Source organism: Canis lupus, chromosome 25, assembly GCF_003254725.2.
Source record: "Canis lupus dingo isolate Sandy chromosome 25, ASM325472v2, whole genome shotgun sequence".
NCBI classification, from domain to species: Eukaryota; Metazoa; Chordata; class Mammalia; order Carnivora; family Canidae; genus Canis; species Canis lupus.
The window spans coordinates 30080239-30104105 of NC_064267.1; the positions used below are offsets into that span (position 1 = coordinate 30080239).

Below are 23867 nucleotides of genomic sequence, written 5' to 3' on the forward strand. Positions count from 1 at the left end.
GATTTCCCAGAGCCTGGGGAATCATGCAGTTTTCTTTCTTCACCTCTTGCGACTGCCCTTGGATGGAAGGCTTTTTCCCCTACCCCCACAAGCCAGTCACATCAATCTTATAAACTGCCTTTATTGAGAAACATAAAATGACATGAATATAAAAATCAGCAAAAACACTGTGTATCAGTTAATTCAATCTGTTGTTGCCACCATCTCATGGTTGAGGTTGATAATTTATTGCTTATTTCCTCTTGCCTGAAGGGCTCAGCTAGTTCAATAATTGCTGAGTCTTATTTTTTTTCAAACATTTGTTGGCAAGGGAAATTAATGTAACTGTTTCAATGGTCACTGAAGCTTGTTTTTTGACCTTTTCTCCACTCATACTTGTTAATCAATCAGAATGAGCTCCTTAATATAAAATCTGTATGTGGTAACGTAACACTTCTCTGAAGTAATGTGAACACTTGGAAGCGTGTTTAATGATTTCTCATCTGTAGATATTACTTCTTTGTCCCATTCATTCTCTTTAAAATGTAATGTAGGGCATAAAGTTCGCTCAATACATAAGACAAAGAGGGATGGCACTAATGTCCTCTGTGTCTCAGGATTCTTTTTCCACCTGAATCCAGGATAATTAATGGAGAGAAGGACCAAATATCCATCTCCTCAATCTATTCAACTGGCAAAAAAGGCTATTGTTTGGGGCATGGAGGTGGTTTCCTCTGGACTTTTCTAACTCTGATTTACAAAAACCAAGAATTGTTTCTGTCTTTGAGATTCTGACATAAGTCAGATAGTCACCCCTAATCTCCAGTGCTGATACATTCTGTCCCATTCTGGGGGGGGGGGGGTGGTTTGGCATGAACATCATGAAAAAGAGTGATGAACTGCATAAGAAACCCACATTAGGTCTTATCCAAGGCCTTTTAGACTTGCAAGTTATTTTTTAATTGATTTAAAATGAGTTTACAACCCATGGAATGGGAGAAAATATTTGTAAATCATTTATCTTATAAGGGATTGATATCCACAATATATAAAGAACTCCTACAACTCAACATGAAAACAAACATGGATTAAAATGGGGCAAGGACTTGAATAGCCATTTCTCCAGAGGAGATATACAAATGGCCAACAAGCACATGAAAAGATGCTCAACATCACTAAGTATTAGGGAAATGCAAATCAAAACTACAGAGAGATACCACTTCACACCCATGAAGATGGCTATTCTCAAAAACTCAGAAAATAGCAAGTGTTGGTGAAAAAAAAAATAAACCCTTTGCATCACTGATGGGAATGTAAAATGGTGCAGCTACCCTTTAAAAACAGTCTAGTGAGTTCTCAAAAAATTAAACACAGAATTATCATATGATCTGGCAATTCCACCTCTGGGTATTCACTCAGAAGAACTGAAAGCAGAGACTCGAAGATATTTGTACACCATATTCATAGCAGCATTATTCACAATAGCCAAAAGGTAGAAGTAACTCAAGTGTCAACCCATGGATGAAGAGATAAGCAAAATGTGGCAAATCCATACAATGGAATATTATTCATCCTTCAAAAGGAAGGAATACCTAACACAGGCTACAACAACATAAATGAGCCTCAAGGATTTTATAGTAAGTGAAATAAGCCAATCAACGAAAGACAACTATTGTATGATTCCACTTACAGGAATTAGCTAGAATAGTCAAATTCATAGACTGAAAGTAGAATGGGGGTTGCTGTGCATTGGGGAGAGGGAGAATGGGGAGTTGGTGTTTAATGGGAGTCTTAATAAGAGTCCTTTTTTTTTTTTTTACAATTTATTTATTTGTTTTAATATTTATTTACTTGAGAAAGAGAGAACACAAGTAGGGGGAGCAGAAGAGGGAGAAGCAGGCTTCCCACTTAGCAGGGCACCTGACGTGGGCCTCAATCCCAAGACCCCGGGAACATGACCTGAGCTTAAGGCAGATGCTTAACCAACTGAGCCACCCGGGCGCCCCTATTTATCTATTTTAAAGTAGGTTCCATGCCCAACATGGGGCTTGAACTGATGACCCTGAGATCAAGAGTTGCACGCTCTACTGACTGAGCCAGCCAGGTGCCCCAAGAGTCTTGTTCCATCAAGGTTCGGTATGGTTGACATAGTCATGCAATTGGCCATCCAATTGGCCAATTGGCGATTCTCTGATTCATTCAGCAAAAATCTAATGAGCATCTATAAAATGTCAGGCATCTGCTGCTGGATTAGCATCGAGAACAAATCAGCTAGACAGTCAATCTCACGGGCCTTTCAGGCTCGTGGGGCAGACAGTTAACAATTGGGTGGAGTAGAAATGTCTACAACCATGAAGAACATATGTTATCATTTGTGGCTAGATGGATTCCTTTGAACAGTGTAATTAAAACTAAATGAGAAATTCACAGCCTCATGCCCACTGTCCACATTCAGGTGCTCAGGCCATATGCACGTGTGGGAGCATACTGCCTGGACGGCAGGAAGAGGGCACATGGCTTACATGTGGCTGCTGGCTTCTCCATCTGATGGCACAGAACAGACCATATCATCTCAGAAAGTTCCACTAGACAGTGCTGGTCTAGATCATGCTGTGCCCCGTAGACCCAAGAGCAGAGGGAAACATGTTCACTCAAAGGCGACAGACAATCCTTCCTCCCAGAACACAAACACCAGTACCACTGTTGTTTAAGCTTTATTAAACAAACGAGTTCCAATCTCAGCTGACATGCTCCCAAATCAACTGCTGATTTTGCTACCAACTATGAACTGGTTAGTCAAAGAGAAATCACCTCTCACCATCCCATTCTGTCCCCTCTAAACATTAGCCACTCTTAAAGTAGCACCTTAGAGCGAATGAATGAATGAATCATAGGTGATTTTTCCTGTATCTACAATTATGTCAGATTTGACTCTCGTCATTGAAAGAAAACCACTCTTTGGAGTAAACCCCCTTGGACTGACACTGCTGATTATGAGAGATGCTGCGAAGGCCTCCTCTGGGTTCCAAGAGCAGTGCCAACAGAGGAAGGGCTGCTGGGGGCTGGCACGTGCCACAGCCTACAGCTTCGAGACCACTGGTGGGTCCCTGGCATCAGTCTCCAGCCACTCAATGAGGATCTGATTCAACTCGGTGGGCCTGGAAAGGGAATAAAGGGTGGATTCACACGTGTCGGATCTACTCACCCCACACAAAAGCAGAGGTGAAGAAGTGAATGGCTAAGCCAAGAAAGCCCTATTGGAGGTGAACAGGAAGTCCCACCTCCACTGAGGGATCCACATCGCCCGCCCCACCAACCGCCACATCTCCTTACTTCTCCATCTGTGTCCAGTGTCCACAATCCTTAATGTGTCCCCTTTTCAGGTAGGGAATCTGGAAGAAAACCCCACCCAGAAAAGTAAACAGCAGAATACAAGTGGGCGTGGTTTTAGGCTAGTGCTCCACACAAGCCACCCCCTGAAAACCCCTGCACTATTAAGGAAAGCAGTGGACATTTCTTGAGCTCCTATTATGTGCCAGGTACCCTAAGGGCACTGTCTTCTCTAACCTTGACCATAACCCCTAAGATGAAGGCTCAGAGAAGTTAGGTAACCTGCCCAAGGCCAAACAGAGTGGCTGAGCAATTCAGGGCTGACTTGTACTCATCACAACAAGCTGCTTCTCTTTAGAATCACTAACACTCAGCTTGTTCACTGTCTGGAAAATGCCTGGTTGTTGTTTGGCTCCTGCCATAAAGGCATGACTGAGTCCCCCTCTCGGGCTACCTCCCTTCTCCCTGGTGGTCTGCATGCAGGGCTGTCCACCCTCCCTTTTGAACCCGAAATCCCCACAGTGCATCATAGCAACAAGCAGCGACCAAGGACAGAGAGTGAATGGCAGCACTGCACTTGCACAAGCAGGCTCCCTCCTGACACAAGCCTTGAACAGTGCAACATGATGTAGAAAACGCTGGGGAAAAAAAATGTGGCTTCCCTCCCAGGGGCAAGAGCGGCCCCTTCCAAGCCTAAACCTCAATCAGGTAAGCAGTCAGTTGCCAGGGCTGGAAAGGGCCAGCTGCAGAACTGGAAATCCTACAGAAACCTTCAAAGGATAGGGCCAGAGAGAACGAGCTCGCACAATGGGCTCATGGCTTTCCGCAGCCCTCTGTCAGCCGGTTCTAGAGCCCGCAGGAAGGGTGCCCTTGGCTGCATCCCACTTAACACACGGTCTACTGTGTCTGGTGATGCCCACAACGCCAAGTATGGATGGACCGCTCCCAGCAGCTAGGCAGGATAAATGAGCCAGCCCACGGTCACCCCCCCCACAGGCCTCCCGAATCCCTACCAACCTCCATGTTTGTAGCAGAGTGAGCCTCCAACTCACAGGGTGGCCCCTGTCAATCCCCTTCAATGGCTCAGGCCCCTGGGCATACAGAGCTCAGCCTGGCCCAGTAGGTTCAGTAGACTCTTCCAGAGCTCAGCCTGGCCCAGTAGGTTCAGTAGACTCTTCCAGACTTCTGCACTCCTGCTATCCTCTCAGCATGCCCTGAATGCTCCTTGCCTCTCACCCTGTCTCCTGTGCTTTGTGCCAGGCAAGCCTGAGCTGTTCCCCAAGGCCAGAGGCAATGGTCAGCACCTCTGCAAAGACCTCATTCCCAACTGTGCCTTCCTCTTCACAATCTCCTGGGTTCAGGATGAACTGCTGGACAGTGAGCTCCCCAAGGGCGGGGTCTGTATCTTAGACATCCTTACCATCCCACAATCTAACACAGCCAACACACTTACGTGCCAGTAAAAGCCCACGAAATGAATGAATGAACGCATGCATGCATGCGTGTGTGTGTGACAGGGTACGTGGGTGCCCGGCAAAGGAAGCATCATGACTATGACTGATGCTCCCAAGAGCTGATGGTGAAACTATTGACGGAGAACCTTGAGCAACTGGTTCAAGCAGGTCTCCTGCTCTGTGTCTTCAGCTGCCATCATTCCTCTGCAACACCCGTGCCCTCTGCTGGGAAGTACCGATGACCCTAGTACAGACCATTCTCTTACCCAGTCCTCCATATGCTTGGACATCTCAGGAACGAGCACCTTGTCCTTCTCCGCGGTTACCATTAGGGCCGGAATCAGGATCTGGGGAAGGGTCACAGGAAGCAGGAGCATCCAGAGGGAGGAAACATCCCCCCTCCACGACTCCCAGGGCACACACACAGGACTTCTTGTTCCTGCTTTGCGTCTTCCTCCACTATTAACAGTGCCTCCCCCACCTCCCCTGCCAAAGACCACTCATGGTGCTGCTGTGTGGTCCTGGCTTTGTTTCCCCAGGCTGTAAGGAGGCATTGCTGTTACTGGAGACTTAAAATGATGGTGTGAGATGATAGAAAATATTTGTGTCTGCCCCAGGTTCTTGGCACAGAGCTCCTGAAATCCTTATAATTTCCTACGTGCTAAGGACACTATAAGCATCTGTTGTTTAGTATTCATTGTATTAGTATCTTTCGATCCCATCCTAGCCATGGGGGAGGGGGGGCTCTTAAAACCCTTGTAAATTCCAAAGTGATAGGAGCCTCTTTTGTTCTATTGAGGCCTCTCTGGGTGGGCTCCTGGATAGGGGGCTGGTCACCAGAAGGACCAAGCCAAGATTAGAAGCTTGGAATTGAGAGCTCTGCCTCCCTCCCCATTCTCTAGAGAGGGCAGAGGGGCTGGAAATGGAGGGTTTTTTTTTTTTTTTTTTGGAAATGGAGTTAATAATTGATCGTGCCCATCTAAGCCTTCATAAAAATCCAAAAAATCCCAATAGGGTGGGGTTTGGGGAGCTTCCACATTGGTGAACACATCCACACTGGGAGGGTGATGCACCCCAACTTCACAAGCACAGAAGCCCCTGTGCTTGGGACCCTCCCAGACCTCACCCTATGTATCCCTTCATCTGTATCCTTTGTCATCTCCTTTAATAAACTGGCAAATGTATCTCCCTGAGTTCTGTGAGTCGCCCTAGCAAATTAATCGAACTGAGGAGGGAGTCGTGGGAACCTCAGATGTACAGCTGATCGGTCAGAAGCACAGGTGACAACCAGGACTTGTGATTGGCATCTGGAGTGGGGGCATCTTGAGGGACTGGGACCTTATATGTGGGATCTGACACTGTCTCCCCAGAGACAGTGTCAGAATTGATTTGAATTATAGGACATCCGACTGCTGTTGCAGAGAATTGGCTGGTGGGGGAAAAAAACCCATACATTTGGTGACCAGGAGTGTCAGACTTCTGGGGAAGTATTTTATATGAAAGTAAAGGAGACACACAGAAGGACAAGACTGGGTTTTTCTAATATAGATGGAGTTAGCAGTGGAGTGACCAACACAGGTTTTGTGTGCACGTGTGTGTATAAGTAAGAACCCATGTGCTGGCCCACTCGTGTGACTGATACTCACGCAACTGTAAAAAGAAAACTGTAGGCCCCAAATAGTGTCACTTGGGTCAGGCCAAGTCACTAAACCAGAGCTTAATACCTAACCTAATTGCAGTTCCAACCTCCCCCAGAAATGTCTTAACTGGTTAGGCAGGAATTTTTTGACTAGTGCCAATGAGGTCATCTGTCACCTGGGCCCTTTCCGACCCTTCCTAAAAAGATGAGGGAATGTGCTTAAGACCTCTGCCCCCTGCCCCCTCAAGGGAAGGAGACCTTGCCTGAAACAATCCTCTCTTTTCTTTCGCTTAGAACTTTTTTGCCCCACTCTCCTTCCTATAAAATACCTTCCACTTGGTACAACTCCTCAGAGCGCCTCTCCCCGTGCTAGACAGGATGCTGCCCGATTCAGGAATCATTTAGTAAAGCCAATTAGGTCTTCAAATGGACTCAGTCGAATTTTGTTTTTTAACAGAACGGAAGAGATGACACCAGAAAGGAGGAAAGATGCCCTTGAACGGAGATCAATATTTCTTTTCTTTGAATTAAATGAATGCTTAAAAAGGTCAGCCAGGATTCCAGAGTGAATGGGCCAGCCACAACTGTTATCAATGTGTCATGAGCGGCGGTAGAAATGACTCCGCTTTCATCTGCCGACAGATAGGACACTGGGGGGTGGAGAAAGCCGCCTTCAGCCTCTTTGTTCTCCCTCCACCATTATAATTTTCAAACAGCTTCGATGTGTCCTTGCTCCGGGACTTGCACTATTTCCTCCCTACATGCAGAGCCTGTGCTTCTCGCTGCAGCCCCTCCACCAAATGATGAAGAACTAGGAAACGCTCAAAAGTGATTTGGTTGCTAAAACTTGTCCTGAGGCTGCTGTAAACTCTAGAATATTCCCAATTGAAATGTAACTGGTCGTGGGGGCATGAGAGGAGGTGGGGGAGGAGGAAGACCCGGGAGGTAGCTGTAGAAGACAGAAACCTTCCCAAAGGCTCCCTCATTATGTCCCTCCATGCTCTGAAGGATTTTGCCTATCAAATTATGCCTTTGTCATTTTTTTGTCAGTCACAGATCAGAGACAAAGATAATGAGCCTTACCTGAGCTACTACTATGTGCTTATCACTGTTTTAAGCATTTTGTGGGCATCAATCCATTTTATGCTTACACACACCTAGGACGTAAGCACTATTCTTGTCATTCCCGTATTACAGAAGCGGCAATGGAGAACAGAGTGGTTAGGTGTCTTACCCAAGGTCACACAGGGATTAGAACGGAGGCCAAATTGCTGCCCAACCTGCTCTTAACTATTGTATTCCATGTTCTACTGCCTCACCACGTCACCCATGAGGTCAGGATCTCATCTGTTTTATTTGCCATGGTATTGCTAAGGTCTAGCAAAGTGCCTGGCACATAGAGGGTGTTCACATTCCAGTGGACCGATGAGATAACCAGGGGCTACTGAGTGGGCTGAGGAACACGAAAATGAAATTTCCCTTAGGTTTTTGACATTTTGAATGTAAGCTGGGGATCTGTTACAGGTTTCCCCTGCTATCAAATGTAGAGCGTTCCTGTGAAAACTGCCATAAGCCAAAATGATGTAGAGTGAAGTAGCAATCACCAGTAATCTATATGAAAAAAATTTTTAACATTCCCAGACACCCCTCCCCCTCCCCAATAACCTCTTTTTGGCTTTTCTGATACCTTAGGAAACATCTTGCTAACAGAGGCACAAAAGAGACCAAAGTCAAGCCCAGATGCTCACAGACACAGTTCAAAGCTATGGTGGCCTGATGCTGAGGGGAGTTCCTGGGGAAGAGGCTTGGCGAGGCCCCTCTGGCTTGTGTGCTGACTCTATAATGACTCGCTGCAAAAGAAATGCTGAATGATATTTTTGCTTTTTGCCTTTTTTTCCTAAAAGGGAAAATCCTCTTTGGATTTCTTTCAGCTAGAGAAAACCGCTACTAATGTAGGCCTTTTGTAAAAGCGAATTTTCAGAATGCGGGGGGTATACCTGTATTCCCTTTGCAGACTTAGAGATTGGAAATGTATCTTCTGCTTGGCAAACGAGGACACTGAGATGCAGGTTTACTTGGACAAGGTGACACAGCCAGAAGCTAAAGCCTGTCTGAGAGCACCTAATGCTCCTTCTAAGAAATGGGGGCTCCATGATCCTCCTCACCTTCGGGAGTCATCCTGGACATCTGCTGCCCTGACCTGGGGCACAGCCAGGAGACCTGAGCCTTCCACACCTGAGCCTTCCACACCGGTGCCGCAGACACCTGGCCAGACCCCTGTTCTGCCCCAGTGCCACCCTGACCATTCCAAGGGAAGCATCAGCAAAAGTCCTAAGAGTTTTCCCCCCATTGTGTGGAGGGAAAGGACAGAAAGGACAAGGATGGCAAGTCACTCTGTCCTGCCCATCCCCCACCCCCTCTGACCCTGGGGCAGCTGAATTGGGCCAGTGAAGGGGGCTTACTGGGGAGGGCAACCACACTGGATCAGCACTCACCTTCCGCCCCACACCTTTGCAGCCCCACCGCCAGTTCGTTTCCACGTTGCGATACCAGTTGAGGGGACCTCTGGGGGTAGGGAAGATCGGGGAACAAAGATAGGAAAGCTTTTAGTGGATGACAATGCTACAGACTTCACGGGCAGCCAGCCCTGCACAGAGCCAGTCTGCCCAGTGGGAGCCAAGGTTCCTGCAGCGGGGAAGAGAACAGAGCCCGGGGTTCACATCTGGTTGCTGGCCCTACAGGACTCTCCATATTCTCTGAGGGCTGTTGTGTTAGATAATGGGGAGCTTTGTTTAGTTCTGCTGCCAGCCAGAAGCCACTCTCCTGCCCCGGGAACCTATTGAACCTACTGCAAAGGAACTTCAGGAGCTGGACGTGGTGCGGAGGCGCTCTCCTTCTAATGGGACATAGGGAGGTGGCTCAAAGATGCCCCTCTGAGCAGGTGAGGATGGCCAAGGGCTGCACCTGAACACTCTCCCAATCCTCAATACAAACCAACCAGCCAAGCAACAAAAATCAAGAACGTGAGAGGCCTATAACTCTCCCCTGTAGAGGTCTATAACTTTGGAGTCTATGTAGGCTTTTTGTGTTTTTCTGAAGAAAGATCCCAGGGCTGTCGCCTGATTGTCTTAGGGGCTTATGACTGAAAACATGTTTTTGGCCATCTGTTCTGAGGGGGCCCACAAGCACAAGGGGGAAGCAAGCTGAGTTATCCCCAACTAGTACAGGCCGAGTATCTCCAGGAGGGAGCCTCCTGACACAGGAGGTGTTGAGGCAGAGGCTGGCTGAGCATTCACAGGAGGGACAGCAGGCCTCACCCTGCACCCCAAGAGCAGAAGAGCCCCTCCTTGCTGATCATCTCTCTTCTGTGTTAGGGGAACTGTTCTCTTTACCTGAAACCAGACTTCTGGAACTGCTGCACATAGAACTGAATGTCCTCCTCAGTGACGATGCTGCTGAGACTGGGCTCTTCTGGGGTTTTCACAAGGAGTCCTCCTGCAAACAGCCACCGCTTTGCTCTCCCAGACCCGGGCCAACTCAGGTTGGGCATCGAATTGCCTCTCAGGTCACATCTGAACTCACAGTGAAGGGTCTTGTGCTCCTTCGTTCATTCCATCTTTCTTCTCCACCATGAGCCCATCTCCTCTCAAGCTGCAAATCTGTGCCCTAACTGTTATTCTGGAACCCAGCGACGTCATGCTCATGGACCTTCCCTTCCAGGATGGACTTTAGGACAAACCATATCTCTTGCCTTTAAGAACTCCCCAAGTGGTTCCAGGATGACACTATTTACTGTTTACCAGGCCCTGCCAACCCTCCCTTACCCTCTCTCCCCAACTAAACCTTTTCCAAATAGCTTAACTAATAATATTCCTCTTTAGATACCTCCACTGATTCTTCGAATTTTTGGAAGCATGCACTCTGATTTTTCTTAGTCTGGAGGAAAATCCAGGAAAGAGAGCATGCATTCTGTTGCCTTCTGCATGCTCTGTATTCTTTGTACAGTGTGGAATCCTATCTGGTCTTCAGTGGGGTACACTGTGTCCTGGCAGTCCCCAGTCCCCTTGGTGGTGACCTTTCGAGGACAACAGGCAGCCCAGGGACAACTGCTATTTCACAGGGGACAGCCACGGGGCTGTTAACGCCAGCACTTGAACATGGCTGACTCACCATTTTCAGGCACGGGAACTTTTGTGAGATGCATCAAAGCGGTGATCAGAGTGCCTCCCCCCAGCCTGGTGCTCCAGGCTTGCTCAGCACCTCTGGAAGAAGAACCCCCACCTGCTCTCCTCTTGTTACCACTGCTGTCTGCCACTCTAGGAGGCCATGGGCTCCCTGAGGGCAGTGGTTGTGCTTTGTGCATTTGGGTATCTGCCCCTGCCTCACATTAAGTGCAGGCTTTAAATGCTCAGGGAATGAAGGGATCAATAAGAGACTGCATGAAAGAGGAAAGACGAGGAGGGAGAGAGGGAGAAAGCATTCTTGACTGGTGAGAGGAGTATGGCCTTAGGGTAGGAAGAGTTTAAGTCCAGCCTAACCTCTTTGAACAAGGTCTTTAACTCTTTTGGAATCTATTTTCCCCATTTGTGGAACAGTGATTAACAGTGGGATTTTTAAAGGATGTCATGACGACTATAAATAAGATATCCGAAGGGGGCTGGGCCAGTGTTTGATGCACACAGTAGGTGCTCCAACAAGTGGTAGCGATCATTATTATTAATACAAGTGCACACTGGCAAGGCCACAGTGTTGGGGACAAAGCAAGGTTCTGTGGGAGCAGTGATGGATGTGGGAGCTGCGGGGTTGAGCTCCAAACTGCTCTCAGCTTTGACTCCTCACTTGTATCCAACCCAGGAGGGAGAACAAGGACGGTCTTCATATGGAGAAACTTTCTGGAAATGGTGGGAACACATTATAGGGATGGAGGAAAGGCTGACTTTGGCTCTGTGTGCCCCAGGTGATCCTGTAGAAGTCAATTAGTATCTTAGGTCTTGGCCGTTATCAGCGAAGGGTGGGATTGCCCTGATGAGCTCTAAGATTCCTCTGAGCTCTTAGGGCTTAAGATCCTGGACCCAAAGTTCTCTGGAGGAAAGGAACCAAGGTCACGAGGTCAGCCCAGGGCAAGGGTGTGTGCTATTCACCAGCAGGGGTTGGAGGGGAGGAAGGGGGGAGGGCTTTTGTTAAGCAAGTCAGAGTGGAGAGCTAGCCAGTGGCTGCTTCTGCTCAGAGCAGTCCGAGGGATACTCCTTTAACGTTTAGCTGATTCCTGCCATGACCCTCTTGTCCCCCTTCCCTCCTGAGAACCTCTTACCCCTTTCACGGACTCTGCCCACGTTGAGAAAAGGCTGTAGGGAAGAAGGTTAGAAATGTCGTCATGGGTGAAGTAAAGGAAAAATGTTGAAACAGGTCATCTGTAAACCTGTCACAACCAAAAACCTATGAGCACCATCAAGTGATGCAAACATGCTAAACTCCCAAGAGAGGTAGAGAATCTTCAGGGGTCTAAGCAGAGGCAGCTAACAACCAAAGCTCTGCACTCACGCTGCTCCTAGGAACTTGCAGGTCTTGGTCATGTAAGGACTTGGGTTGACACAACCCATCGGAACAAGAGACCAGACCTATGGTGGGTGGTAAGTTAAAGATGAGATACTCCCTACCCTGCCACTGCAAATCCAGCAAATCTGTAGTCCTCGGTGAAAGGGTGGACTAGAAAAATACCCACCCATCATGCAGAGCAATGTCAAAGGAGTTGTTTCACTTCCATTTGGTACTAAGATGAAACCACAGAAAACTCCCCTAGGAATTCATGGCTATAAGCCTGCCTTCACAGGTATCTCAGTTTAAACCTACTCTATCTGTGGGATCTGGAAACCTCCAAGATGCAAAGTAAACAACAACAAGGAAAGTGAGCCTAGGCTGGTAATGCCCCCAGGATGCCTGGTAGAACCAGCAACTGCTAAGGCATCCTCTCAAGCCCAACTGAAGCAGATTGGGCAGATTCAGTGCTGCTGAAGATGAGCTCACAAACCCAAACTACAAAACTCTCCCCCACTTCTCAGCCCCTTCACATACACACAGGTCCCATTGCAAGAGGTAGCAAACATAGCAAACAGTAAAGCCAGGGTCTCCAAAAATATCAAATAATAGAACTCCGAGAGAGAGAGAGAGAGAGAGAGAGAGAGAGAACGAAAACCTAGTATGCTTAACATGATTAAAGATATAAAGGAAATTGAACATAAGAATAAAACAAGACTCTATCACAAGACATTAGAATGTTTTGCAAAAGAGCCAAATTAAAAAAAAAACAACACAACACCTTGTTCATGGAAATTAAAAAGAAAACTTCAGAGATGTATTAAGCTGCAGATCTGACACCACCCAATACAAGGAAGAGGGCAGACCTCAGGCTGGTTTTTCAAAAACAATGACAGAAACTTCTACCTAGAATTCTAGACTTGGATGAACTAGTCTACAAGACTGAAGATCAAAATTAAAATATTCTCAGGTTAAAAAATTATACTTTTGTTATTAATAGACTCTTATGGAGAGAACTACCAAAGAAGGTACTTCAGGAAGAAAGAAATTATACAAAAGAGAAAGGAGCAAGACACAGAGGTGACCAGCAAAGGCGCTGGCAAACATGGGGACGTCTCGGCAGCACTGACTATATGACCGACGGCAGTGGCAGGACGGTTGGCACATGTTTCAAAGCCCTATTGGGATGTGATAGGGAGGATACAACCTTTCCCCACTGAGGAGGGGAGTGTGAGGACCTCAATCACCCTGACTACAGAAGTCAAACAATGCCAAGTTGCTCATTTTCAGACCCTGCCATGCTCCAGGACCCTTCCCTCCCAGGGAAGCCTTCCAGAGGCCTTCGTACCGCTGCAGCATCCCATTCCACCCTTCCACCCTCCTGCCCTCCTGACCTCTGCAACACTCACCTTGCCATCACTTGCTCTGAAGAAGCTTTTGAAAGTCCGACTCAGGTTCTGTTCCAGTTCGGCCTCAGCTACTCCCTAAAACAAATTAAGAAAGCAAAAGGAAGGACTCCATAGAAATTGTGAGAACCAGAGCCTGCCTCGATCTGACCCATGGAGCCCCATCTAGCCCATGTTTCATTAGAAGTACGTTAGTTTGGATTTTCTGATTGAAACCGGCAGCCCCGGTGGCGTAGTGGTTTAGTGCCGCCTGCAGCCCGGGGCATGATCCTGGAGACCCTGGATCGAGTCCCACGTCGGGCTCCCTGCATGGAGCCTGCTTCTCCCTCTGCCTGTGTCTCTGCCTCTCTCTCTCTCTCTCTGCATCTCTATGAATAAATAAATAAAATCTTAAAAAAAAAAAAAAAGCTTCAGGGCACCTGGGTGGTGCAGTCAGTTGAGCAGCTGACTCCTGATTTCAGCTCAATTCATGATCTCAGGGTCTTGATATCAAGCCCTGCATCGGGCTCAATACTAAGTGAGGAGTCTGCTTAAGATTTTCTCTTTCTCCCTCTGGCCCCTCCCTGCATGTGCGTACTCTCTTACTCTCTCTTGCAATAGGAAATTAATATTTAAAAAAAAAAAACTTCAAATGAAACCCAAGATGCTAACAGTGGTCCCCCCGTGGGAGATGTTTTTCAAAATTCTCTTCTCTGTTTTTCAAAATTCCTACAGTGAGAATGTCTTACTTGTAATAAGCCCTTCAAAGGAATGGGAGAGGGCTGGACAGGAGTACATTGCTGGTGAAAAGCAAATGGTTCCAAGGGTTCCAAGCAGCCAAGTGGAAAAGCCAAAAGTTGTTCCATTCATGCATCTCATTTTGCTATGGTAACGTCAAACCCAACCTCTTTGAGCTGGGTCTAAATTATTACAGACTGATTATTATTCCATGCCCATGGATTGTCTCTCAAAGGACAGGGCAGCAAGGTTGCTTGGGTTAAGACCCATATCCTTTGTGGTGACAAATTGCCAGGTCTCTGCACTCATGGGAGCCTTGTTACATATAATGCCCAATCCACACATGGTTCTTCGGTCATCTCCATGTCTCTGGCTTGTGCACGACTGGATAGTTCTCTGACTTGAACTTGCCACATCAGTTCCACAGATACTGGGCCCCTTCTCTTGCAAATGGGTCTAAGAAGAGATGCTAATGTACAAAATAGAGGTCCCCAGGGTGGGGGTGAGGGTTGGATGTGGACTGAGGACAATGCTGGAGGTGTTGATATACCCTAAGACCAGGGGAAGACATCCTTGCTGGAAACTCAGGGTCTGGATTTCTCAGCTCCCCTTCCTTCTTATCCAAATCCCCCATCCAGGAGCATGTTGTGACACTAAGATAGGTTGGCAAGGGGCTTCAAGATCCATCAGTGGATGCAACTCTACTGGCTAGTCTCTCAGGATGTGATTTTTTGGGGGTATAAAAGGTACATTTTAATCCAGGCTTTCTTTCTTGGAAATTGAAAGCATTGTAATTGCTCTATCTGTACCTTCTCCTTGTCTGGACCCAAAAAAGAGTCCAAACTAACGTACTTCTACCCGAAATTGGACCCGAAAGCTGTTATAAAACCTGTGTAAAGAAAGACAGCTGTCCCCGAGGCAGGGACCCACCAGAGGCAACTGCTCAGAAAGAATCAAGATCTTTCTCCAACAGTCCTGAGGAGACCAGAGCTGAGGCTGGACGCTGAGAAAGAGTACTAAGTATGTCTTAGTCCATTCAGGCTGCTCTAACACAATGCCATATGTCAGTGAGCTTATAGACAGACGTTTATTTCAGTCTGGAGGGTAGGAAATCTGAGATCAGGCGCCCGCAGACTGTCTTCTGGCTGTGTGTGAGCATGGCAGAAGGGACGAGGGGGTGCCCTTTGGAGAGGATGCTCACCCCATTCATGAAGGTGCCACCCTCACAACCTAATCATCTCCCAAAGGCCCTACCTCCTAACACCCTCACATTGAGGATCAGGATTTCAATATGTGAATGTGGGGGGACACATTCAGTCTATAGCACGGTGCCAACCTACTTTTTTCTCCTCCTGTCTAGTGGCTTTCCTGAACGTACACAGACCCCAGCTGAAATGGACTGCAGAATGTTTTCTGATTAGGCACTCTTACTTTCTCACCTCCCTGGTTTGAATACTGGAACTTGCATCAGAACACCTCGCTCCTGGGGCACCCGGGTGGCACAGTCAGTTAAGCATCTGACTCTTGGGTTCAGCTCAGGTCATGATCTCAGGGTCATGAGATTGAGCCCCGGGTCCGTCTCTGCACTCATCAGGGTAGGGGTGGGGGAGACATTCTCTCTCCCTCTCCCTCTCTATGCTCTCTCTCTCTAAAACGAAGAAATAGGGCAGCCCGGGTGGCTCAGCGGTTTAGCGCTACCTTCGGCCCAGGGCGTGATCCTGGAGACCCGGGATCGAGTCCCACATCAGGCTCCCTGCGTGGAGCCTGCTTCTCCCTCTGCCTGTGTCTCTGCTTCTCTCTCATTCCCTCTCTCTCTGTGTGTCTCTCATGAATAAATAAATAAAATCTTTAAAATAAATAAATAAATAAATAAATAAATAAATAAATAAAGCAAAGAAATAAATCTTTTTGAAAAACAGACCCCTAGCTTCCTGAGTGTGGCCTTCAAAGAACCTCCACCATCTGTTCCCCAAAACTGCCTCCACGAAGTCCCGCCTTCCACCATCCCAATAAAACAACTCTATTCTTGGATCCCAGAGAGCTTTAACGTGCCACCCCCCCAACCCCCCACCCGGGCTACCCTCAAGGCAGGGAAGCATCCACTTGGAAGCCTCTGTGACTGATCCCAGGACAGCAGGGGCTGAACATAAATGGTCATGATCAGAGAGGAAGGGGCCGCAGGGCAGGTCTCTAAGGCGCTCTCGTGCCCGGCGGCCCTCAGGCCTGTGTGTGCACTTTAAGAGGCCCCGCTGCACACTGACTCCGCACACCGACGTCCGGAGAGCCCTGGATCTACGAGGCAGCGGCACGAAAAGCAGCATTTATCATCCGCGGCGCTGGGTCTGCAGTTTGGGAATTTCCGATGCGAGCCACGCCGATGTGATCATCACACCCCCGTCACGTTTGTCAGGTCCAGTTTTGATGGAGGTTCGGTCGTGACCTTCTGCATCGTGATGAACAGCACGGCAAGAAAGAGCCGCGGGAGGAAGTGCATTTTAAGTGATCGATAAAAGCCCTGGTCAGCCCGCATGTCACATAGGTCATCGTTTTTATTCATTGGGAACTGTCCTCATCCCAGAAACTGCAGCCGTTCACGAGCCCGGGGGCTGGAGGAGCCTCCCCAAGCGCAGAGGTCTGGACGGGGCTTTGACCCGCCAATGGTCCTTAGAAGAGCAAATGGATGCCAAATGGGTCAATAAAAAATCAAAGGGATCATAAAGGTAAATAAGTCTGTCCGCACACATGAAAGTACATCAGATCAACAGGGGGAACGGGGACAAAGGTGAGGGCCGGGAAGCGGAGAAGATGATAACATTTGTCCTCTGGTTATGTGCCCTGCTGATATCACCTGACTCTCTGTAAGTTTTAAAAGGTGAAAACGTATTTTTAAGTCCCGCAGACCAATGACAAAATTCCCACCTGCCCCCTGGGAGGCGGCTCCTCCCTCTGGGCTCCAGAGCCGAGCAGTTAGGGGATGGACTTTGGAATCGGGCAAATAAGGCTGCGAGCCCCTCTCCTGATACTTAACTAACTGGGCAGCTTAATATTCCCAAGCCTCAATTTCCACATCTATAAAACGGGAGTTTTGTAAGGATTTCTACAAGATAACGATAATGCGTATTACAATGTCTGACACTCAGGAGAAATGCCAAGAAATGGTAATAATTGTTATTATTAGTATCCCCATCCTTAAAGTTACTGGATTGCACCAGAAATGTCTATTTTGGGATCTGGTCCCCTCACCAGCCTGTGTCTCATGGACTCACACTGTATCGTATTCATATTTTTCTTCCCATGGCCATAGCATGGTAATAGTAGGTACCCGGCAAAGGCTGGGTGGGTAGGAAGGAGAAAGGGAAGAGAGGTGCAAAGGGGGCAGGAATAGGAGAGAAAGACTTTGGTGGGAGTGTCTTCGGAATGATCGTGGCTTTTGTTTTTCCGCCCTCCACTGTGAGCTCATATTTGCCAAACGAGGCAAGTCAGCCCCAGCTTGAGGTGAGGCTGAGCAGTAATCTACAGAACGGAGACAAATGAGAGGATCTGCTCTCCTGTGACCCAAAGCTGTCCCCGGGGCAGGCAAACTGAAGACAGCCCTGGGTTTGGAAAAAAGCTCCAAACGAACTAGGGGTGGTGGAAGGGGAGGAGGGCGGGGGGTGGGGGTGACTGGGTGGCGGGGCACTTGACGGGATGAGCACTGGGTGTTATTCTGTATGTTGGCAAATTGAACACCAAAAAAATAAATAAATTTATTATTAAAAAAAAAAAAAGAAAAACAAAGAAAAGGAGCTCCTAGAACAAAGCCTTTGGAATTCCATGGATCCTGGAGCTTGGTCTCAAGAGTACTCCCAGGCTGTTTAAGGAGGTCTTCTCATGGTGTGAATGACTAGAAACATAAGGGAACCCACTTTGGAGAATTCATTAGAATTTCTTGGCCTTTCTAACTAACTACCACTGCCTCCTCCCGCTCTTTATTTTAAACTTGAAATCACAGAAACTCCTAGCTACTCCGGGGGGTTTCTTTTCTCCAATCTGCCCTTTTGCTCCTTCCAAGATGTAGGACAGGTCAGCCTCAGAAGATGCTCTTAATTGGTTCTACTGTTTCATTGCCAAGACAGTGGAGACAGCCACTGAAATCAAAGGGCAGGTCCATCAGGGCACAAGCCCGGACGGCTTCTGTCCCCCTACAGCTACTACAGCTACCACTAGAAGATGCATCACAGGGAGAAGAAGGCCCCATCTCATCAGGGGGTTGGCGCCAGCATCTCTGCTTCATGTTCTGTCTACCTTGATAATCCTCACTCAGATTGCTCTGAAATTCTGGGGCAGGATTTTTTCAAACGAGGTCAGAAAATTCATGGCTGGGGTGGTTGGCCCTGAGATGGAAAATGCTATCTGAAATCTGGGCAAAAAGAGAAAATGGTTTATTATTCTTCAGTGTTCGGCCAGACAGACAGATGCACACACACACTCAGAAGAGAGGTGAGTCAGGCCCCACGGTAAGTCCATGAGAAGACCTGAGGCTCTGAAGCCACTTCCACTGGGTGGGCGCCTTCGCTCTTTCCCACGGCACTGAGTTTCAAAGGCCACCTTACAGATGGAGACTCTTGGGTGGAGTGTGACCTCCTTCAAAGTCAGGCACATTATAAATGGCCAAGCTGGAGACAAGAACTCCAGACTTCAAAGCCCCCTGTATCCAGTTCTCTTTACTATAATGTAACACTACCCATTTACGAAAACATAAATAAAATGAGAAGAGTTTCTTCCATGGCAGATGCAAACAGCGGCACTTTCTTCTAAAATACATTATTCAGCTGTGACAAACAACCAAAATATTGTCCTCAATATTTTGTGTAGAGGACTGGTTAAATAAGTGACGGTCCAGGGACACCTGGGTGGCTCAGTGGTTGAGCGTCTGCCTTCGGCTCAGGTCATGATCCTGGGGTCCTGGGATAGAGTCCCGCATCCGGCTCCCCTCTGCTTCTCCCTCTGCCTATGTCTCTGCCTCTCTCTCTGTGTCTCTCATGAACAAATAAATAAAATCTTTATAAAAAATAAAATAAAATAAAATAAATGATGGTCCACCTGTATTCTGCAGCACCAAGAAGCCACTGCAACGAATGAGGTAAACCTATACGTCCTGGCAGGAAAATCTGTCCAAGATCTAGTAAATGAAAAAGCAGCATGATTCCATTTATATAAAAATTACACATACACTCATATGCACATATGCATGCCCCCTCCCCCGCCACACTTAAAAGCATATTTTTAAAAAATGTCTGGGAAATACTTGCTAAACTATTCATAGTAGCTACTTCTAGATGAGCGAAAGGGGATTCAACTTTTTATTTTATACGACTCAGTACTTTTTTTTTTTTTTAAAGCACCAAGCATAAATCATCTACAACATACAGGCAGTAGCAAGTCACCAGCTGTCCCTGTAGCCTGGTGGCCTGGTGGGGGGCGGGTACTATGTGTAGGGGGATTAAGGGGGACTCTGAACACCATGAGGGAGAAGGAAGAAAACCATGTGTGGATGTTGGGGTGCCCTTCCACCTGGCAAAACCATCTCTTCTTGACTGCTATCTATAATTTCCTTTCCCCACATTTTCTATTACCTAGTTTCTCAGCTGGTTAAATACTTAAAAGTGGGCTTTGGCTTGCTCTAACCTACAGAGCCTATAGCTTGCTGTATGGTTCCAGACACCCACACCACACGCACACACACACACCCTTCTCCAAAGAAATAAAAATACATATATACTATTAAGGAGGAGTAAAGAGGCACCGGTGTTGGCAGACAGAAGGGGACACCATGTTCTGATTTCAGGGACAGAGGGACTATGAAATATCCCCAGGCTAAGCAAGGACGTGAAGAATCTTAAGGATTAAGACATGGAACTTGTCACGTTCAAATTACCCAGCTGATTCTATTTGTCTCTGCTGCCCAGAGCTCCTCCTCCTCTTTCCTACTATACAAATGCAAAGCTTGTCATCTCTTCGCTGAGAAAAAAAGAAAAACATGCCTTTTCATTTTGGTTTCCACCAGACTTGGCAAATACGCAGGACGAGAGACAGTAAACACAATGGCTCAGGGTTCAAAGAGCTAGAGGAACTGAATCTAAACTGGGGAGTTTACCTAGGCCACACCCTGTCCTGCTCAGCAAGTGTGAACCAGGCGTGGGAGGGACACCAGTCTGGAGGCTTCCTTAGGCTGAATGCATCCACGGTGAGCGCTTCCGGTCACTCCTCCTGGCTGGGGAGTGGCGGGGACAGGTTTGGGAGCAGAGAGGCAGGAAGGAGGAGGTTCCAGCCCCCACCCCTGAATGAGACAGGTGCCCCACACGTTATGCTTTGTTAGGCTTGAATTCGGCTTCGGTTTGAAGCTGTCACCTGTTTGAAAACCATGCAATGAGACCATCCGTTTTCAGATGAGGACATTGAGTGCCCAACGTAGGAAGGGACTTGCCCTGTTGCCAAACAGGCAGCAGACATGCTGGCAGGACCCTCGTGCAGGGCTTCTCCTAGAGACCCAGCTCTGTGCCCAACCAGACCAGCCTCAGCAGCTGAATTCACCCCAAACGCACTCCCACACCCCAGCCTTCACTTATTTGAATATTAAACATTTTCCTAATCAAGAGGAAACTCTTGATTCTCTCAACTCTTCCTGCAGATTTTAAACCCAGCAGCGACAACATAACAATAGGAGTATGATTTTTCCACAAAGACTATAATAACCTTCGCCCTACTAAGGGGGCAGTTAGTAAGCATCTTTCCCCTGAGGTTACTTGTATTAATCAGCCCTTTGAGCTTATCTTGGTTTGCTCCTTCCTGCTGTGTTTGGATGAGCCAGGCACACACAACAAAGTCCAAGCTCCCTCACAGTGTGGCTTAGGAGGATGCACGTAGACTTTAAAGTCAAACAAACCCAGTCAGTACCTAGTCTTGGGCCAGTTAGTGAACCCCAGAGCCCCTGTCTGCTTCTCTGAAAGACAGGAGAACGCCAGAGTGTGCTTGTGAATAGGACCACTTGGCATACCGTGCTCAAAACAAGTAGTAACTACAACCTGAGTGTCCATAAAAGGAGGAATGGATAAGCCAAATGTGGTCTACACATACCGTGGAATGTTATTCAGCCCTAAAAAGGATGGAAATTCAGATACATGCTACAACGTGGAACATCCCTGAGGATGCTGTATAAAGTGAAATAACCCAAACCCCCAAAACACAATTCCTGTATGACTCCACTTCTACGAGCTCTCTAGAATAGTTGAATTCAGAGACAGAAAGTGGAATGCTGGGTGCCAGGGGCTGGAGGGAGGAGGGAATAGAGAGTTTGTGTTTACTGGGTATAATTTTGGATTTGCATGATGAAAAAGTAATACCCACCATTTGCTTTGACGTGGATGGAACTGGAGGGTATTATGCTGAGTGAAGTAAGTCAATCAGAGAAGGACAATCATTATATGATTTCACTCATATGGGAAATATAAAAAATAGTGAAAGGGATTATAGGGGAAACTAGGGAAAATGGGTGGGAAAAATTAGAGAGGGTGATAAAACATGAGACACTCCTAATTCTGGAAAAAAGAACAAGGGGTAGTGGTAGGGGAGGCGGGCACGGGGTGGGGGTGACTGGGTGACAGGCACTGAGCGGGGCACTTGACGGGATGAGCACTGGGTGTTATACTATATGTTGGCAAATCGAACTTCAATGATATATTATATATATATATATATATAATATATTATACATATATAAAAGAAAAAAAAGTTCTGGGGACAAATGGTGCTGATGGCTGTACAGCAAAGCAAAAGTTCTTTTTTTTTTTTTGCAAAGCGAAGGTTCTTAATGTAACTGAACTGTACTCTTAAATATGGTTCAGATGGTAAATTTTATGTTATGTGTGTGGTTAAATAACAAAAATCTAACCAAGTATGTTTTGAAGATCTATTTGGCTTTATTAATGGGTTCATGAATGGGACAGCATCCCGTGTAGCCAGTAGAGGGCGCTCAAAGGCCTACAGGAGAGGGAAGGTTTTTAAGGGTAGAGAGGGAGTAAAAAGAAGGAAAAGAGAAGCAGAGAATCCACTGTTTTAGGCAAGGTCGCCCTTCTGAGGGGAGTGGAGGGGGCCTCTCGGTGATTTCCTTGTGTTGACCAGGAAATTTGGGTGTTGACTGCATAGAGGTTACATTTGTGGGGGGCTGAAGCTCCAGTCAGGCTGGGTACTGAGTGTTGGTTTACTGACTTGGGGCCTTGAGTTTCTTTTTATTTTATTTTACTTTATTTTATATTTATTTATGTATTTATTTACTTATTGAGAGAGAGAGAGAGAGAGAGAGAGAATATGCCTGGGGGACGGGCAGAGAGAGGGGGAGATAGAATCTTAAGAACTCCATGCCCAGTGGAGAGCCCAATACAGGGCTTGATCTCACGACCCTGAGATCATGATATGAACCGAAACCAAGAGCCAGACGCTTAACTGACTGAGCCACCCAGGCACCCCCTCACTATATTTTTTAAGGAAAACATTATTAAAAAATAAAAACATGTTACTTACATCGACATGGGCACATTATTATTTTTTAAGTGAAATAATAAGTATTTTAAAATTTCAATATCTGGTATGGTAAATACCAGTACACATAGCTGGCACACATTAACTAAAGCTCTTTGAGGTCTGTAATAGCTTTTACGAGTGTAAGGGGGCCTGGGACCAGAAAGTCTGAGATCCACTGCATTGCAGGGAACCTATTATTGGAGATAGGGTCAATGGCCTCCTTGATCCGCTCCAGCAATCCTTGACTGGGATAGCTGCCCAGAAGTTTCCAATTCACTGAGAAGGATGGCTATCTGCCTACCACCACCTGGATAATGACTAGATTAGCCCCTTTCCTGAGGCTACACTCCAGGACCAGCAGCACCAGCCTCATTTCAAAGCTTGTTAGAAATGTGAATCCTTTGGTGCCACCAAAACCCACTGATGCAGAACTCTGGGGGTGTAGCCTGGTGATCTGTGTTTTAACTAGCTTTCCAGGTGATTCTGATGCATGCTGACATCTGAGAATCATCAGGCTGGAGAATCATAGAAATTGAGTCACAGAACAGGAGCTGTCCAAGCTGGGATAGCCTCCTCGGGCACTGTGTGTACAAGAGTCACCCAGGGGGACCTTGTTAAAAAGCAGTCTTGTTGGGTAGATCGCAAAAGGGCCTGTGAGTCTGCATTTCTAGCAAACTCCCAGGTGATATCAATGCCCCTGATTCCTGCACCTTGCCTGACACCCCAAACCCTTCGGCTCCTAGCTTGTATTGAATTCTTACGGTTCTAAGGGAAGTGAGGAAGGAACTCCTTCCCTGGGAAAATGCACGCATACAGTAAATTGTGCGGGTCATTTCAAGATGTTCCAGACCTTCTGAAATGCACCTTAAGGATCACTGACTATTTTTTTAGGACCTCCCTATGTCCCATGATATTTATGGGAGATAAATAACTTGCCTGCATTAAGCAAGTTTCATATGCATTTTCTGCCATTTGTCCCCTCATTCTGGAATGCCCTTCCTTCTTCTATCACTCACACAGATCCTATTCATCTTCCCAGGGCCAGTTCAAATGTCTCTCGTTCAATAAAAATTTAACTGTGTTTTCTTCTGAGATCCCAGAATAAGCTGTGCCTTCATGATGGTCCTAGTAGCTGACTTCTTCTACAGTTATGTGTTACCTGACTCTTTGTCCAAGAACTGTTTCAACCCTCAGACACTGTACCTCATCTCTGAAACTGGCACATAAGAGATGATGCAGATGCATCTG

General features: G+C 47.1%; 1 protein-coding gene across 1 annotated transcript in view; it reads right to left on the reverse strand.

Moving 5' to 3' along the window:
- Positions 1 to 2677: 2677 nt before the first annotated feature.
- EPHX2 (epoxide hydrolase 2) overlaps positions 2678 to 23867 on the reverse strand; it is a 62324-nt gene continuing 41134 nt past the window's right edge. The window contains exons 13-19 of the mRNA XM_025463016.3: positions 13347 to 13421; positions 11714 to 11747; positions 9795 to 9897; positions 8898 to 8967; positions 5030 to 5110; positions 3313 to 3371; positions 2678 to 3137 (exon numbers count right to left, since the gene is read on the reverse strand). Coding sequence (XP_025318801.1) covers positions 3059 to 3137; positions 3313 to 3371; positions 5030 to 5110; positions 8898 to 8967; positions 9795 to 9897; positions 11714 to 11747; positions 13347 to 13421 — 501 coding nt within the window. The 3' untranslated portion in view covers positions 2678 to 3058. The remainder of the gene's footprint in view (positions 3138 to 3312; positions 3372 to 5029; positions 5111 to 8897; positions 8968 to 9794; positions 9898 to 11713; positions 11748 to 13346; positions 13422 to 23867) is intronic.